Source organism: Lepus europaeus, chromosome 13, assembly GCF_033115175.1.
Source record: "Lepus europaeus isolate LE1 chromosome 13, mLepTim1.pri, whole genome shotgun sequence".
NCBI classification, from domain to species: Eukaryota; Metazoa; Chordata; class Mammalia; order Lagomorpha; family Leporidae; genus Lepus; species Lepus europaeus.
In genome coordinates, this window is record NC_084839.1 from 20,646,268 (window position 1) to 20,659,996 (window position 13,729).

The 13,729-nt window shown below is 54.6% G+C and overlaps 1 protein-coding gene across 2 annotated transcripts in view; it reads left to right on the forward strand.

Moving 5' to 3' along the window:
- The window catches only part of KLHL29 (kelch like family member 29), a 280,541-nt gene that overhangs the window by 73,273 nt on the left and 193,539 nt on the right, over positions 1 to 13,729 (forward strand). For both annotated transcript variants that reach the window (XM_062209026.1, XM_062209025.1), the window contains exon 2: positions 6,846 to 6,953. Coding sequence is in view for 1 of the 2 variants with exons in the window: in XM_062209025.1 (XP_062065009.1) it covers positions 6,846 to 6,953 (108 nt within the window). In the remaining variant the exon portion in view is untranslated. The remainder of the gene's footprint in view (positions 1 to 6,845; positions 6,954 to 13,729) is intronic.

The following is a 13,729-nucleotide window of genomic DNA, read 5'->3' on the forward strand; positions in this document are numbered from 1 at the left end:
TTTTTTTTAAACTGGTTTGTATTCTGATCACAAAGCTATGATGTGAGCATCTTCCAGATGTTCAGAGAAAAATGTGGAAAATGAGTGGAGTCTTGCAGGCATTCTCCTCCTCCGAGCTGAGCTTTGCTGAGCACCTACTACAGGCTGGAGCACCTTGCACCTCCTGCCTCTTGCAGCCTTCAGAAAATGTGAGGGTGGTCCCCAGCATGGACCCAGTGACACACAAACCTGCAGGCGCTGCCAGTGGAGAGAGGGGCCGTGTGGTGGTGTCGTGTGGAGAATCCTTCATTTCATACTGCAGGGTCTGCTGTGGAGGGGGCGGGGCAAGGGCTGACTTGCCAGGGGTCTTTCTGAACTGTCTCAGTCTGGGTTTCTGGCAGAGTCCCATCATGGTGCAGCTGAGGACACAGTCGGGCTCCGTGCTCCCCATTCTTCTGGTCTCCCATGCTCCTCAGCCAGACCAGCAGGGGAAGGGGAGGGGCCCTGTGCTGCTAGGCTGCCCCCACCGGAAGGCTCTGGGGATGACACCGTGCCCTAGCCTGACAGTCTCTCCAGGTCTGTCTGCAGTCTCTCTGTACCAGAGAAGGCAGAAAATCGTCCATGAGGCCAGGAGGCAGCCAGGTGGAGGTGGTTCCAGAAGCAGAGAGGGGCTGGGAGTGTCTGGGGATGGCCACTGGAGGAGCCTGACTCACCTGGATGCTCCAGGGGCCATGGGTGCTTCTGCTCTGGGGAGTGCTGTGCCCTGCTCCGGGACTTGGCATCACCCCTCCCGTGGCAGCCAGGCTGCCCCAGGGTGTGAGCGCTTCCTTGGGAAACTGTTGCTGTGACACAGGACAAGTGTGGCAGCTTGGGCTGCTGTCACGAAGCCCCATAGCCCGGTGGCTGCAACAATGGAAAGCGATTCTCTCCCATTCCACTGGGCAAGCGCAGCGTGGTCGGATGGTGGTGCGGGCTGTCCCTGCCGCAATGATGCCTTCCCTCCAGGTCCTCCCTCCGGCTCTCCGGTGCTCGTGCTCCTTGACAAGGAGGCCCGTTCTGTCACCACGTTGGATCCCTGTAGCCCCACTTGACCTCAATGTGCCTGTAAAGTCTCCAAATGCAGCCACAGTGGGACTGAGAGCTTTGACACAGGAAGTGGGATTGGGAGTGCACCGTTCAGTCCCCAGCAAGGTGAGAGATGCAGAGGCCTAGCCCGAGGCATCGGTAGCAGAAATTAGAATGGATCCATCTGCCCCGGTCTCTGAACATTGCTCTGTGTGTGTATGTGTGTGTGTGGTCAGGGGAGCGTAGGAGGAGGAGGAATTGGGTTTTATCGATGGGTACAAGTGGCAGTGCCTGAGAGAAGGGTCTAGAAGTAGCAGATTGGGAGAAAAGTCAATTCGTACAGCAGTTTCCATGGGGTGGGGGTCACCCCTAGGGAGTGGAAATAGGTTGCCAGGGTTGGGAGGGAGGGAGGGCGTGAAGCTCCTGTTCGAGTGGTTGGTGCCCTCCAAAGCTCTCCGACAAAGTCTTACTCCTTAGAATTTAATTTCTCTTGTTAGAGGGGATTTAAGTGTGATTGAATTTGGTTTTTCTTTTGTGGGGGGGAGTGTATGGGGGGAATAATGAAAGAGAGGTTGAAAAATGCTGAGCTCATAGTAGTGGAGCAAGCAGGTGAGTTGCCTTCCTGTGAACAGAGGGTTGGGGGCTCCTGTGCAAGGGGGTGACTTGGTATCCTGACCCCTCCGGGACATCTGGAGGCTGCTGAGAAGGTGGGGGCAGGACAGCTGGGCTCCCCAGGGGCTGGGGCTGATTGGAATGAGAGCTGTGGCTGACACCTGTGCCTTTATTCAGTCCGAGGGTGGTGATGGCAGAGCAGACACAAGAGCGCTCTACCTGCATTGCTCATGGGGGCCCCAGAAGCAAGGGATGGCTGAGAGTCCAGAGCACAGGACGGAAGTGTAGAATCTGCAGGCCCGGCTGTGCCTCCCTCGCGGACCGGCTGTGTAACTTCGGACAACTCTGTCCGGCCTCTGTCTCCCCATCTGTAAAGTGGACATGAGGAAAGCAATCGGGTCATGAGTCTGTTAGAATAGGTAAAGGAGGACACGGACGGGCTGGCCAGTGTAGCCTTGGAGCTTGGTGAAGGGTGATTCTCTCTCCGTCTGGCATTGTGGGCTCTGCAGCCACTGTCATCCTCTGACTGGTCCACATGCCTGCCCAGGACAACACTTGCCAGGCAGAGCCTTCCTGAAACCTGAGAGCAAGTCCTGGTTCCCCGGTGTAAGGCAGAAACCTGCCGTGTGCTGGGTAGACCCCTGGACCAGCTCCATCTTTGCCTCTTCCTTCTTTCCTTCCGGACCCATGGGCCCAGGAGCTGTCGGGAACCTGATGGATAAACCTTCTGAGAGCACTTATTTTTGTGTTGGCTAGATGCCTGCCGGCTTTGGTGAGCCCATGCTTGACACTGTGAATGGATGCCTTGGTTTTTTGACTTCTTACAAGAAGAGGGAGCAGGAATGAGCCTTGTCCTTGCAGGATGTGCTTGGAGCAGACATTCCAGCCAGGAAATCCTGCACCTGGGCTGACAGGAGGGTGGGCTTGGAGCTGGTTTCCCCCTTCCCCTTTGCAGCCCCCAGTTCCTTAGTTTTTCCTTTCTCTGAAAAAAAGACTCCTTTCCCTGTGTACCGATGGGTGCTGACCCACAGGGTGCTGGGACTGTAACTGGAGAGCACAGTCAAGACCCAGGCAGGGACTGGCACTGTGGCGTAGTAGGTTAAGCCTCTGCCTGCGATGCCAGAATCCCACATGTGCACCAGTTCAAGTCCTAGCACTCCACTTCCAATCCTGGTCCCTGCTAATGCACCTGGGAAAGCAGAAAAGAATGGCCCAAGTCTTTCAGCCCTTGTACCCACATGGAAAATCTGGAAGAAAAAAAAAACCTTCTGGCTCCTGGCTTCAGAGTGGTCCAGTTCTGGCTGCTGCAGCCATTTGGGGAGTGAACCAGCAGATGGAAGACTCTCTCTCTCTCTCTTTCTGTGTGTGTGTGCGTGCGTGTGTGTGTACGTAACTCTGCCTCTCAAATAAGTAAATCTTAAAAAAAAAAAAAAAAAAGACCCAGACTGTTGTCTGATCTTGCACCAAACTGGAAATTCCCTAATTGGTTCCTTCTCTCTTCCAGCAGTTTCTCCCCAAACAAAATTGCTATCTTCCATAGAGAAGTAAAAAATCCAGAGGCCTTTGTTTATAATCCTCTCAGCAATCAATTTGGCTCATGTCAGGTGCCGTCTTCACTTATAGACTTAGAGTGGATCTCACCTTTTCCTTTGAGTCTCGTCCTGAAGATCTCCCAGCATTTCACCCAACAGCCTGTTCAGGGGTCTTACTCTCTCATTGGTCTTAATGCCTTGTCAAAGTCAATCAGGATCTCTTAAGTGCCTCAATAAGGTCAAGGTCGTGACCTATTACCTATTATATTTTTTTTAAATAAATCAGAGCGTCCCCTATCTTTTGGCTTTTCGGTTTTGTTTTTCTTAACGACTGTAAGCTGTGCTTTGATGATGAAATTCATGGACGGGAAAGGGATATTGTGAGCAGAGAGGTCACGAATCAAGTGGGAGGCGGCAGCAGCATCTCGCCTAGAGGTGGGAAACCACACCCATCACCCCGTGACTTCTTGGGTTCATTCCTGCATTTCCTTTTCCCAGGCAAGGTTTTCACAATGGAAACTTCAGGTTTTATGACGTTAACTTGGGAACAGAATGATTGCTAGAAATTGGTTTCTAGTCATTTAAAACCACTTGAAACGCCATGCATCTCATTGGACTTGAATGTGTTTGGGCTGCATGGATGGCCTCCCAGAACAGGAGAGAATGTGTCATGGCTCTGTTATCCATCACCATGCAATGAGTGCTGTGGAGCAGAGATTCAAATACAAGATCACGTCCATTCCCAGCCATCCCCAGAGCTGACCGCAAGGAGCGGCCGTTGGGTGGGAGGAAAAAGATCCAGAAAGGACAAATGGGGAGAAATAGACCAAGTCACCGGGACATGGACTAAAACTGAAGGGGAACAGATAACAGCAGGCAGCTGCTCAGGGTCGGGACGGGCAAGGCTGTTGTGAAACAAGTGCTCCTGGGCCTGGGACTCCGCGTGCCGGCAGCATGGAGATGGTGCAGACCGCTCTGGTGAGGAGAAGGCTTTGTGCACCAGCTTCTCTGGTTTGAAGAATGAGAAACAGGGATTCGTAGGAATTTAAAAAATGAAACAAAACAAAATAAAAACTTAGCAAGGGTCACAAATCTAAGTGGCAATGCTAGAACTAGAATGCAGCTCTGATTCCAAAGCTCTGCCTTCAGCTTCTGTGGTTGTGTCTGTTGGGGTCTTGAAAGGAACTAGACATGTTCATATGTGCAATTGGGAGAGAACTAAATAAAAGGCCTGCTCAACAAGGCAAAGGCACAGTGTAAAGAAACCAAAATGGCATGGTACCCAGGGCTAATACTGGGGTGTGAGGAGGGAGGGAGCTATTACTGGATCCCAGAGAGAGAGCCATGTGGGGCATCCTCTTGCCCAGTGTCAGCCGTGACCTTCACTTGGGGGACACAGCCCATGGAGACGTGGCAGGAGGAAAGGGAAGCTGAGGAACACCTGCCCCCAGCCAACCCCCGCCCTCCCGCTCATGCCTGCCTGGGCCGAATCTACCCAGAAGCCAGCGCGAGTCAGAGCTCGAGTGGTGCCCTCCACACATGTCAGGGGAACCTCCCAGGGCACAGAATAGGGTGGGGAAGCAGACCTAGAGGGGTGCAGCTCAAGTGAGGGCCCTTGCATTAGTACATTAGGGAAAAATCCCCCAAGACCTCCCCTGTGAACACTGTTCACTTTTTTGCTCAAAGCTGTTTCCGTTTTCTCCCCTCGAAGTGGCCTCTGGAGGCTCACCGAGTAGGAAGGACAAGGCTTTGTCATCAGAGCAACTCGGAGATAGCCCTGTGCTGCCTTCTCACCACTGTCCCTCCAAGCTGCTCTCTGGCCTGAGCTGAATGCGGCAGGCACAGCCGGCTGCCCCCTGAGAGGTGGGTGTTAGCCAGCTGCAGAGGGTTAAGCCATCTGTGTTGAGAAGAAAGGGAGCAGCTTAGCCTGGCATTGACCTCTGAGAGTTTTGTCTCGAGAGCTTGTAAGTCCTCCCTGAAGCCTGGTCACTGAGGTCTCGGGGCTCTCCTCCTTCTGGCCTCATCTCCTTCTAGAACCGCCCTCGTCCAGCCACAGAGACGCAAAATCCCGCTGCACTGACTCTTCCCTCGGCCTGGGCCCCACTGCCCCAGATCCCCACATGCCCACACCTCCTTCAAGTGTGTGCAGAGCCCCTCGCTCTCGAGGCCAGCCCTGCTGCCCTGTTTGAACTGCACCAAGCCCACCGGCACCTTCCCCCACCCACACACACACTGCTCTATTTCTTTGGAAGCAGCACCTATGACTATCACGTTATCCTCAGGCCTATTGTCCCTGGGGTGTCTACCAGCTAGGATGTGAGCTCCGTGGGGCCAGGACTGTTTTTTCCACACATGAATCCCCAGTGCCTCTGACACTGTCTGACATGCAGCAGGCATTCAATACATATTCATTAAGTGAGTGAGTGAATGAATGAATGAAGTGAACGAATGAATGGGATTCTTGAGAACCCAAACTGCTTTGACTAGAGGTCGCCTAGCCCTGTCTTCACACACGTCCCCAGCCAAGGCCTTTTCCCAGAAACACATTGATCCAGTTGTTATCCCAGCACAGCCAATACCTTGTGGCCTAAGTGATCGATGCCCCCTTGGGCTCAGTAGAGGAAGTATTCTCACCACTCCCACTCTGTGTCAGAATTCAGTGGTGCCCTCGGCTTCCTCTGCTTCCCCCGCAGAGGTTATTTCTTAATCATGAAGGGAACGCTCCATCTTGGGGACAAATAATATTTTTGCCACCTTCAGCTTTCAAATGGCTGTTTGATGTGGCTCCCGGCCATCCCTGTCAGTGGCAGTTGGAAAAGCTGGGGCCGAGAGGATGGGAGAAAGGCACGTGGAGTTGTCACGGAGAGCTGCCCGAGAGATAGAGTTAGTTTACAAGAACACATTTACCTGTCCAAATCCTTCCTATCACACCACACTTCCCTCTGCTCTCCAGGACTCGGAGTGCTAAGAGGAAAAAGAAAAATCAATTGATAATGATATATTCAGTTAAAAATATGTATATTGATTCCCAGGTACTGACAGCCAGGAGATTTTGCAAGGGACAATGTCATATGCCATCGGAAAGATGGCTTTCTGGCGAGTTGCATTGGACAGAGGGGACTGGGAGGGGGCTGTGTCCCCAAGATAGTCTCCCCACCATGTAGTAAATCTGCTTTGTTTCTTTAATTCTCTCCCATCCTTTCCCTTCCCCAGGTCCTCTTGCCTGTTGACTAAGAGAAGTAATGATTTGTTTTTTAATTCTGGAGTTTGTGTCCTTTGCAGCATTAAAGACAAATTTCCCAGTTCCCCCAATCCCATGAGTGTTTGGGTGGGAGACAATGAGCGCCTTTGTTCTCGCTCTTAGTCACTGCTAATGACTCAGCAGTGGGCAACAGGGCTCTGTGGGGCAGGATGTGGGAGGGAACCTGGCCTCTGCTGTTGGGGGGTTCCTGCTGCCGGCTCTCGCCACGATCTGTGTGCCCCGTGGGAGATCGCCCGCTGCACAGCTCAGCCACTGGGGGACCCAAAGCAGAGCCCAACCAACGTCCATTTGGAGTGGAAGTCCTCTAGATGCTTGCTGTCCTCTGGATCTTGTTGCAAAAATGCGACCTTTTCCCCAGCCGCAACCCCACCCACTCTTTCTGCCTCTCTTTCTAGGCTGTCTGGCTTCCCGGCGATGCTCGCGCTTGGCTGACTGTTGGTGGCCATCGAGGTTTCTGCATCCTGGGGACCAATCCTGAGCTTGCCAGAGACGGGCGGCGCAAGGTAGGTGTCTGCTTGGTTCACCTGGAAACTGAGTGCCGTGCACCCGGGCACAGCTGGCTGCCTCCTCTCATCTGTCTCTCGGGGAGTGGTGGGAATGTACCCAGGACCCTCACTCTTTCCATAGGGGAGAGTTTTCTGGATAGATGAAATCTAATAGGTGAGGCTGAAGGTAACTGGTATCCAGGCTCAGCAGAGCCATCGTGCTTCATTCTTCTGCAGTCAATCGGGAGAATTGTTCTGACTCTTGGTTTACCGGCACCAGGGGGTCCAGATCTGAGGGTGGCCAGCAGCCAGGTGGCATCCTGGAAGCTCCTCAAGAACTAGAATTCTCCTTTTGTCATTTAACAAATTTAAGTCTTTTAATTTAACTTTTTATTATGAAAAGGTATTATGAATATCATGAAAATAGTATTCATTTATGCCAAAAAGATTTAAAAGATCGTATCTAAAATTATATAAATAATTTAGATAATCAGAGCTAACCATTTTGGTGTCTTTCCAGACCTTTTACACACACATACATATATACACATACACACACGCACACACATGGACACACAGGATCCTACTGTCTGTACTGTTTGGTCCCATGAAATGTCAAGGCATATTTTAATGCCAGTAAATAGAAATCCATATCATTTTTATGGGCTGTTCTGGATACAAGACTATGTATAGTTTACTTACTGCCCTATGGTGGACCTGTAGCATATTTTGAAGGTTTATTTTACAAATAATGGACACGTTTGCATGTATACCTCTGCACAGTCACTTGCATATTTCCTTGGGGTAAATTTACAGATGTCTGGCCTAGCGTTTGGATTCCGGGTTCTCTGACCAGGATCAGGCAGCCAGGAGGGAGTGGGGGAGTGCAGCCTTTCTTGTAAGGGCAGGAGTCTTAGGAGAGGAATCTGCAGGATCTCTGATGCCCACCAAGAGGGCAGGAATGTGCCTGCCAAGGCTGGGAGCCTGGGGCTGCTGAAGGGGCTGGGCCTGCGCCTGGAAGGAGGCAGGTTGCCTAGCTGGGTTCAGGGCAGTTGAGGCTGAGCCAGCCCGGCCTTGTGTGTCCTTGTGGCTCCCGAGCCCTTAGAAGTCTGTGCATCAAGGCCACCTCTGCATCTCCCGCTGCAGGGGCGCAGGGGCCGCAGTGGCCCCAGGACTGCCGCATGCACTGCACAGCAGGGCCTCCCCCCTGCACAATGGCCTCAACTTCAGCTTCACTCTGCTGCCTCCCGTGGCCTGATTCTCTGCTGCTTAGAAAGGCTTCTCTTTGGACTCAGAGATAGTGGGATTAGGGGTAGCCCTCCATGCACAGAACCCTGGTACAGAGACTGGACACCGAGGTTCCAGGATCCCAGGCTGCAGTCGCTGTGATCGTCCACAGGAAGTGGGAGGAGGCTCCAAGTGGACCTGGATTGGTTGCTGGATCCCCACGCCCCAGCCCCACATACACACACACCATGCATGCAGCCCACTGCCACCCAGAGCCCAGCAGGGCTGCCTGAGAACAGGCTGGCTCCTGACTGCGAGAGCTGGAGGCTGCAGCCCACGGTTGCTGGCACCACTGGCCCACGTGCAGTGCCCTTGTGGGTTACTCTGACTGGCTTCTTGTGCTACGACCATGACCAGCAGGACCGAGGAGCAGACTGGGAGACTGAAATCAGAACCGTGACCCCTGGGTTTGGTCCCTCGAGTGCTCCTGGAACCTAGCGGGGGCCCAGGCAGGGGTAGGAGTCTGAAGAAAGACACAGGGGCTGCCCGTCACGGAAGCTGGCTTCCCTCGGTTGTGCCTGGGTGTCCCAGAGACTAAGTGTGGCGGGAGCACAGGTAGAGAGATGCAGCAGCAGTGAGCTTTGGCTCCTTACGTGCTGGCCCCAGGCTGGGGTTTTCTGTCCCCTCCTACTGACACATGGAGGCCTGGGACTCTTGTTCACCCCTGTCCTGGACAAGCAGGACTTTAGAGTGGGGAGGGAGCCTGTGGGAACCCATGTCTGTCCTCCCTGCCACCTGGCCGCCTCCTAATTCTGTATCCTGCCCCTTCCCTGGCTCCCACGGGGCTTTCGGTCCCCAGCCTCTGGCATTGTGCATGCACAGGACGGGAAGGTCCCACAGTCCCCCATGGCCCCTGGTGACCACGGTGACCATGTAGCCAGCAGGGCAGAGAGGAGGTGAGCAGAGGTCTCATCTGTACACCACTGAAAGCTGGGCCCACAGTGGTATCTCCAGAGCCCTGGGGAGGTCCCTGAAGGAGCCTTCCTGCCTCTGTCCCTAGGACTGGCTCTGCACTGCCATCTAGGCTGCGTGTCCCCTGCCTGCCCTGTGTGCTGGGAGGACACTGCCAGCGTCCCCAGAGCCCAATCGGTGCCTTCCCCCACCACCACCCCCACAGCTTCCCTGTCCACGCCCCTTTGACCGCTGTGGCATCCACCCCAGGATGGAGCTGCAGGTAGATACATCAATGCTGCACTGGGGCCCCTTGTCCTCTGCTGCTGCCTTTCCTGGCATCTGGGCACTCAGGTCCCTCGAAGGCCAGGTGCCAGAGCTTAGCTGCACCCTTGGCCCCACCCAGGCATCTCCTGTGCTTGCAGGGCCCTGCCCGGTGCCCTGCAGCTGCTCCCCAGCCTGCCTGTCCACCTCATAGTCACCGAGCAGCCTAGTCAGTGGAGACTGGAGCCTCCCTCCCTGTTACTGCCCACCTGGGGCGAGATGTTTGTGCCGCCAACCCCCTGAGCTTCCCTGCCACCCAGCATCCCTCCCTGCCGCTGTTTCAGCCGTGCTCAGGGCTTGATTCTCAGACGGCACTGCTGCCCCAGGCCACACTGCTCCAGCGCCTCTGTCCCATGTGCATCACAGACACAGCCTGGCCAAAGCAGAGCTGCTTGGTTGCTGTCTGCAAAGGGGCCCTCAGCAGGGAATGCCCCAGCCCTCCCCTTCCTCCCTTGTCTGGGGGTCTCCACCTGCTTGGCCTTTGGCCTCTCGCCTTCCTTCCTGGACCACAGGCTCTTGGGGACAGGGCTTAGCCCCCTCTGGTGCACAGGCCCAGCATGTGGGCACCTCACATACAACATCATCAGGTTCTGAGATCCTGGAGTCCTCACAGGCGGCATGGTGGGGAAGCCCCTGGAATGGGAGACCGGCCTCCGGCTGCTGGTCCCAGACCTGTAAGGAACTCTGGCAAACCCTACAAACACGCCGGGGCCTCAGTCTCCTCAACTGTGAAATGGGAGTAGCCCCGAACTTCTTACCTCTCAGGAGCAGAGAGAGGTTAAGAGGAAGGGGTGATGCCACCTGGGCTGGCATGCTCGGCTCTCAGTGCACACTGCAATCACCTGGAGCGCTTTCGAAGTCCACCTGCCAGCTGGGCCCCGACGTATTGTCAAACTTCTACCCCGACTCTCCGTCCGAGGTGATGCAGAGCTCTGCATGGGATGCCATGGGGAGCTGAGACGAAAGTCGTGGAGGTTTTGCAGAACGATAGGCCTGAGCCACGTAACTCTTCTGTCCTTGCTGACATTCGAAAACCTGCCCCCTGGGTCAAGCTCCTGGAAAGCTGGGCTGCCTGGCTGTGTCACACAGCCCTGTCATCTCACCCCACCCCAACATGCTGTTCCCTGGGCCTCTGAGCTGCTGAGGCACCTGCTGCCTATAGGCCACAGTGATGTCCCCATGCTGGGGAGTCTGTGGCAGTTCACGACTGCCCTGTCCCTGGGTTTCCCTCACCAGGGGGCCCTCGGAGAATGGTCTCAGACTTCACTGCCAGTGTATTCTCCCAAGCCACTCTGCTGGTGGCCCCCAGACCCACGCATATGTGGTGATGGAGCAGCTGCTTGTGGGCGCCATGTGGATTCTCTACATGTGAAAATCCCCAGATCAATGGTAGAGGAGCAGGCTCTCTGGGACGCACGCCCGGGGCATCAGTGTTGTTGTAAAAGTCCCCAGGAAACTGTCATGGCAGGTGGGAAGGTCAAAGCACAGCCAAGCCTGGGGGTGGATTTGTGGCCTCCCTGTAGCCCACGTATGGAACTTTCTAGATGTGGTTTCATACATGTGACATTCCCTCCTCCAACACTGGTTTTTCTCACTCCTACTTTTGACGGATGATGTCTTAATGTATCGTCTTAAGTCAGCTGCAAGGTGAAAACAGAGTAGAAGGCTTCCTGCTTTTCTCTGCTGGGACCTGGGCATGGGTCCTTCGCCACCCAAGCCTACAAGGAGAGCAGGTTGGAGCCTCCCCTCCTTCAGTTACAGTAGCCATGTCAGTGGCCTCCCTTCTGGTAACCCCAGAGTGGGGAACTGCAGCCAGTTCTGCCACAACCCCGCCAGGCCCCATGGAAGAGGCTCTGAGGGTTCACAGCATCTGTGAACGAAGGTGGATGGGAAGGCTGGTGCTGGCCAGGGAAGGTTGCCAGGGCGTCACTGCCTTCTCTGCCCTTCTGGTCTGCTCTGCTCAGCCACACGCCCACAGCAGGTAGAGATGGTCATCATGAGACAGGAGAGGGCCGGCAATGGACCTTGCCCCAGCCCTGAGTGCAAAGTACTCAGGACCAGCATGCATACAGGCAGTGCCACTTAGCTAACAGCGGGTAGGAGGCCACATGGCGGTTCATTCTGGCTGCAGAACTTCACGTGGCACCCAGGCTGGAAACAGCTTCTCTGTAAGCCAAGTTTGGTTTCCCAAGTAGGCTTCCTCTTTCCTTACCTTGCACCTGCCCCAGTGGCCGCAGCTGCCACAGTTCTGAGTTTGTGCCTGGCTTAGAATTCAGCAAGCTTGGCCATGAGCTGGAAAACTCAGAAGGAGGGGCACCTCCTCCTAATTTGCACAGAGACACCGAGGAGGCCGCTAGTGGCCCAGGGACGGCACCTGTATGCGTGTGTGGACTGGCCACGCTCCTCAGTCTGTCGACTTCCATCCTTCCTGGGTGACCTCACTGACTCATATTCCATGCTGCTCAGGAGAACAGCTACGCTTTTGTCTTCCAATCATACATTTCTCTCCCTCCTGCCCATCCCCACCAGGCTGCAGGCTGAACACCCAGCATATGGTGATGCAAAAGATGCTCCAGCCTCATGCATTCCTTCAAGTACTTAGTGGTACCCACATTGTTCAGGGCTCTAGGTCTGGGAGCCAGAGAGCTCAGGCCCAAGTTCTGTCCACAAGGAGTTTCCAGCCCAGTGGGCAGCCGAGTAACCAGACAAGGTCTTAACAATGATTCACGACTAAGACAAGGGGGAACTCGTACAAAATGCTATGGAATAACAACTTGTTTGCCCAACAAATGTTTCCTGACACCTGGTGCAATGCCACACAGGATATACGGTGACCTTATGAGAGAAAAACCCTGACCCAGAGCTTACATTGGAGGGCACAGAAGTACTCAGCAGCTGGCTTAGTTTGGTTGAAACCAAGGTTATAAAGAAGAGATTGGAGGCCGGCACCGTGGCTCACTAAGCTAATCCTCTGCCTGCGGTGCCAGTACCCCGGGTTCTAGTCCCAGTTGGGGTGCTGGATTCTGTCCCAGTTGCTCCTCTTCCAGTCCAGCTCTCTGCTGTGGCCCGGGAAGGCAGTGGAGGATGGCCCAAGTCCTTGGGCCCTGCACCCACGTGGGAGAGCAGGAGGAAGCACCTGGCTCCTGGCTTCGGATCGGTGCTGCACGCCAGCCGAAACACGCCGACCGTAGCGGCCACTTGAGGGGTGAACCAACGGAAAAGGAAGACCTTTCTCTCTGTCTCTATCACTGTCTAACCCTGCCTGTCAAAAAAAAAAAAAAATTAAGAAGAGATTGGAAATTGTAGTGTGTGTGTGCGCGTGAGCAGGGAACATTCTGGACAATGGAGGCAACAAGGGCTAAAGGTAACGAGAGGACTGGCGAGATGGCTGCATACATGCTAAGGAAAGGCCTCGGAATTGGGACAGGTGTCTGGAAAGGTAGCTGTGTCCTGGCTGTGAGGGGCCCTCAACACCACGCTAAGCCTCCCAGAGTCACCCTCTCTGATGCAGGGGGCACAGCTGACAAGGCACAGGACACTGGGCAGAGACCGGCATCCCTGCCAAGCCCCTGTGCCACACCCTTCCCCTGACCCCAAGACACACCCCTTGGCAGCTTCATGCTCTGGATAGCCACTGCCCCAACCCAATCTTGCTGGAACACCCAAGGCTTATGACGTAACATCACCTGCTCTGCAGCACGGCCTCTGGTGCTTTTAGATTGCAAAGGGTTTGCACAACCCCCGCTACTGATTCATGATAGAGATCCCAAGGGTAGGCAAAGAAGATGATTGTTGCCATGTGTCACACCAAGAAGCAGTCTGAGGCCCAGAGAGGGCTGATGTCTTGCCCAAGACCAATCCAAGCAGAGCAGGAACGAGGATCCTTATCTCCTGGTTCCTAAGCCGGAGCCACTCTTGCCCCATGCCCACAACCACTCCTTATGTTAAAGCCTAAAAAGCTCTGAGCAAGTGTCCATCATGGTCCAGCCTGCCCTGCATGACCATTCACTGAGCACCTGTTATGCGCTTAGCCCAGACGCTGAGTGAACACCTGCTTGGCCTTGATGTGGCCCCAGCCCCCACCAGGAAGAAACTGAAAGTCATGTCGGGGTTATCCTTCCTCCCACCTACCACAGCCCAAGAGACCAAGAGGGACAGCCAGTGGAGGTTAAAGACCGCTCCCCTTGCCCCCTGTGTCTGCTCATCCAAGCCACTCGTTTGGCTGCTAATACATGCTTTTCCTTTCACTTGTAAGAGAGGAATGCTGAGAGCGCGGGAGAGACTGCAGCCTC